This window comes from Ananas comosus, unplaced genomic scaffold (genome assembly GCF_001540865.1).
Source record: "Ananas comosus cultivar F153 unplaced genomic scaffold, ASM154086v1, whole genome shotgun sequence".
Classification (NCBI taxonomy): domain Eukaryota; kingdom Viridiplantae; phylum Streptophyta; class Magnoliopsida; order Poales; family Bromeliaceae; genus Ananas; species Ananas comosus.
In genome coordinates this window covers 46,207-49,851 of record NW_017893418.1, presented here as the reverse complement: position 1 = coordinate 49,851, position 3,645 = coordinate 46,207, and the positions used below count along the sequence as shown (strand labels likewise).

The 3,645-nt window shown below is 38.2% G+C and overlaps 1 protein-coding gene across 3 annotated transcripts; it reads left to right on the top strand.

Moving 5' to 3' along the window:
- The first annotated feature begins 436 nt into the window (after positions 1–436).
- Positions 437–3,645, top strand: LOC109705999. 3 transcript variants are annotated; one of them, XM_020226811.1, is made up of 7 exons: positions 437–543; positions 1,290–1,515; positions 1,979–2,198; positions 2,349–2,401; positions 2,815–2,878; positions 2,983–3,070; positions 3,475–3,645. In XM_020226811.1, the coding sequence occupies exons 1-7, from the start codon at positions 535–537 to the stop codon at positions 3,577–3,579; spliced, it is 765 nt and encodes a 254-aa protein (XP_020082400.1). In that variant the 5' UTR covers positions 437–534; the 3' UTR covers positions 3,580–3,645. The 3 variants fall into 3 exon arrangements, with proteins under 3 accessions (XP_020082400.1, XP_020082402.1, XP_020082401.1); XM_020226813.1 differs by lacking the exon at positions 437–543 and adding an exon at positions 887–997; XM_020226812.1 differs by lacking the exon at positions 437–543 and adding an exon at positions 887–1,070.

Below are 3,645 nucleotides of genomic sequence, written 5' to 3'. Positions count from 1 at the left end.
TATATATCTATTAAATCTTTTTAATCCCCGTGTTTTTTTTGCCACGTGTCGTAACTATCTTAATTCAGGTTAATTCAATCCATGTCATCAAGCCACGTCATATCCCATTTGTTCCTTCGCCCTTCGTTCCCTCCCCTACTCCCGCCGCTTCGATCGCTCCCCGCCTTCCGCCGCTTCGATCTCTACCTCGCCTTCGCTTCGATCCCTCCTCCGCCTCTTCCATCTCTCTTTTCTCTTCATCATCTCCCTCCTCAAAACCCTAATAATCAGAGAGAGAAGAGAGCACGGCGCGAGGAGGCCGAGGCGCGGGTAAGGGCGCGGGGCGTGGGCGGCCACGGGCGCTGGCGCGGGCGCGGGGTGTGCGCGTGCGCGGGCGCTGGCGCGGGGGCGGCTCCGGTGCTGGCTTGGATGCGAGCTGAGGGTCAGAGACGTGGGGCGAGCCGTGGCTGGCGGGCAGTCGCAAGCGTGCTGCGCGAGTTGGGGCGGGCGAGAGCAAGCACTTTTCCCACCAACTGAAAAAGTTTTTTCCTCTTCATGGTGAAGGTAACAATTGCACAAACAACAGTTTGTTCGTCTCATTCTGTTTACAAGTGAAGCAACAATGATGTGTGGCAAGCACAAGATTATTTTGGAATCCATATGAAAGTGCAGATTCTCATATCCCCAAACATAATTTTGCATTTTCAGAAGACATTCTATGATTGAAAAATCAAAGGCACATAAAACAAAAGAAAAGAAAAGGCACGTAGTACTTCAATAATGAGGGTAGCAAAGTCAGGGAAAGCAAATATTTGTTTCTAGCAAATGCTTACCATCCTTTCTCATCTCTGGCAGTAAACCTAATGCATGTTTCTCTACAATTTTCAGATAACCATCTACTTCATGATCAAGCTCACAAATGTACCAAATTGGGCGCGGGCGCGCAGCGCGGCGCTGGGCGGGCGCGGAAAAATGGACAAAAACATCAAGTGGTGGTCCATGTACATTTGCTTGATCGGTTTCTTTTATTTCTTCTCTTCTCCTTTCATTAGGAAGACTATCAAGCCAAGTTATTCTTACTTCATCCGTTGGTACATTATTCTTTTTCCGATAATATGTAAAACTATATATTCCGGTGCTCCTATTTATCCCCTTAAAAGTGCAGTTTCTTAGAAAAGCACCTTACACGAACTTCGGGAGTCGTCTAATTTAGGGAAATGCTGTTTTGAATCTGAATAAGTTTCTTAAAGAGGGCAATTTTTTTATTGGACAAAAACAAGGTAAATGTGTTAGTCTCATTTGTTCTGCAGGTACATTGCATGGATCTTCATGGCAGCTTTATATCATCTTCCAAGTTTTCAGTCGATGGGAGTCGACTTGAAAATGAACCTTTCTCTCTTCATCACAATTTCTATCACCTCCCTTCTTTTTCTTATTGTTTTCCACATTATATTTCTCGGGCTTTGGTACTTGGGCATGGTTTCGCGAATGGCATAAAAGAGACCAGAGATACTCACTATCATCCAAAACTGCGCAGTAAGTTCTTAAAGTTGTCTTAACGCACAACAAATTGAAGTTGGTTCGTGACCTTTTTAGGGGTAAATTGCTCTCAGTTTGTTCTACAACCTTTCAATATATATGAATAAATTAGGTGCCTAATTATTCCATTTCATCGCAATATTTACTGTTTCATTTCATTTCTCTGTTAACTTGGGTAGAAATATCCATGTAATCATCATTTAACTATTCGACTTCTCATATGTTGATTCTGTGAGCATTCGAATCCAATTTAACCTTGGGATTAAACAACAAGGATTAGATCACATAAATAGAGTACAATGTTTAGCGACCTGATAATAAGTATCGACTATCGAATAGCTGTTGGCTAAACTGAAACCTCCTAAAAAGGTTAAACCTAGAGCTATATACCTAATATTATTGCTGTGTGTAACGCTGCGATTATGCAGGTCATAAGTATAGCATGCTGTGTATTTTACAGTCATTGCGGTAATCGAGCTATCACAAGAGAGAAGCACTTTGATAGAAGAAACTCAAATTGGTTTTCTTTCCCTTTGTGGAACAAACAAGATAGAAATATATGGATATCCAAGTTCCTTAAAATGCACGAGTGGAAGGACCAAATTTGTTCTTCCTGGTTTGCGTCGGTTGGTTCTGCTAGCGACTACCCGCTCTTTTCTAAATGGGTCATCTATGGGGAGGTATACTGACTTTCTCCAGCTTTCATATGATATCTTTTTCTTTTCTTAATTTCTAGGTTTATTATTTTTGGTTTTTGTTTGCTACAGTTAGCTTGCAATGGATCGTGTCCTCATCTTTCAGATGAAATATCGCCTTTATATTCATTGTGGGCAACGTTTATCGGACTCTACATCACTAATTATGTCATCGAACGATCAACTGGGTATGTTAATTCACTATAACTCTTAAACATAAATGCTACTTTCTTTTACTACGTAATATTTCATATAGAGGAGACGGTTGAAGATGATGTGTACATCATTTTGAGTTTATTTTATATTATGTATTGCTTGATGAAGATTGATGGAAAGAGGCAAATTAATGACAATTATACTTTCATGGGTTTATAGGTTTAGGTTTTGTTTTTGTTTTTGTTTTTGATTTGGGTTGCGACGTTAAACAAAAAGAAAAGCGACATTTTGTAAGAGGTTTTCTTCATCTTAGTGTAATTTCTACGTAAAGGTTGCAAAATCTTTGGCTTATTACTCAAATGGATTAGTTTATGTTATCTAATTGTCCTTTATTTGCCTTTCCGATGCCACAGATGGGCTCTTACTCACCCTATGACAATATCAGAGTATGAGAAGTTGAAGAAACAAATGAAACCTGATTTCTTGGACATGGTACCTTGGTATTTGAGGTATGCTAATATTGGCTAAGCCTACATTTATTTTTCTTAATTTTCTTTTTCCATTTTAAGGCGACAATAGGAATTCACAGCTTCCTTTCCTTTTCATATTTTAGGACTTCCATCGACTTATTCAAGACGGTATTTGATCTCATGGTATCCGTGACTCTATTTGTTGGTCGATTTGACATGCGAATGATGCAGGTATCTAATAAATATGAACAAAATAGAATTTTTACCCTGCAAAATCATCTATATATATACACACACTCATGTAAAATCTGAATTTTCTTATATATCCTTGAAAGAGCAGTTTCTTATTAAAAATGAAAAGCCCTTTACATTGAATTGGGGAGTCGCCTAATTTATGGGGGCAAGTTGGTTTAGTACTGGAAAAGAGTTCTCCAGAAGAGGGGCATTTTTGCATGTAATGTTATAAATATGTAACAAATTTAAGTTTTCGAAGGTAACGAACATTCAGATTTTGCATAGTGACACTAATTTCGCAGCGGTATAAATGTAAATATATCACGGTCTGTGATCATGCTGCTTTATTTTTACTTTTTTCGTAATTTGTTTGATTCCATTTTTCCATTCAAATCAACCAGGCTGCTATGAACGAGGTTCCTGACGAATCTAAAATCAGCGATCTCCTGTACGATCATCTTCAAAACAGAGACAAACTTTGTACTATTTATTTTTATAATATGTAAAATATATAAATAAATGTTAAATAATTTAGATTATTGATATTAGATATAAATGTTAATTTTATAATA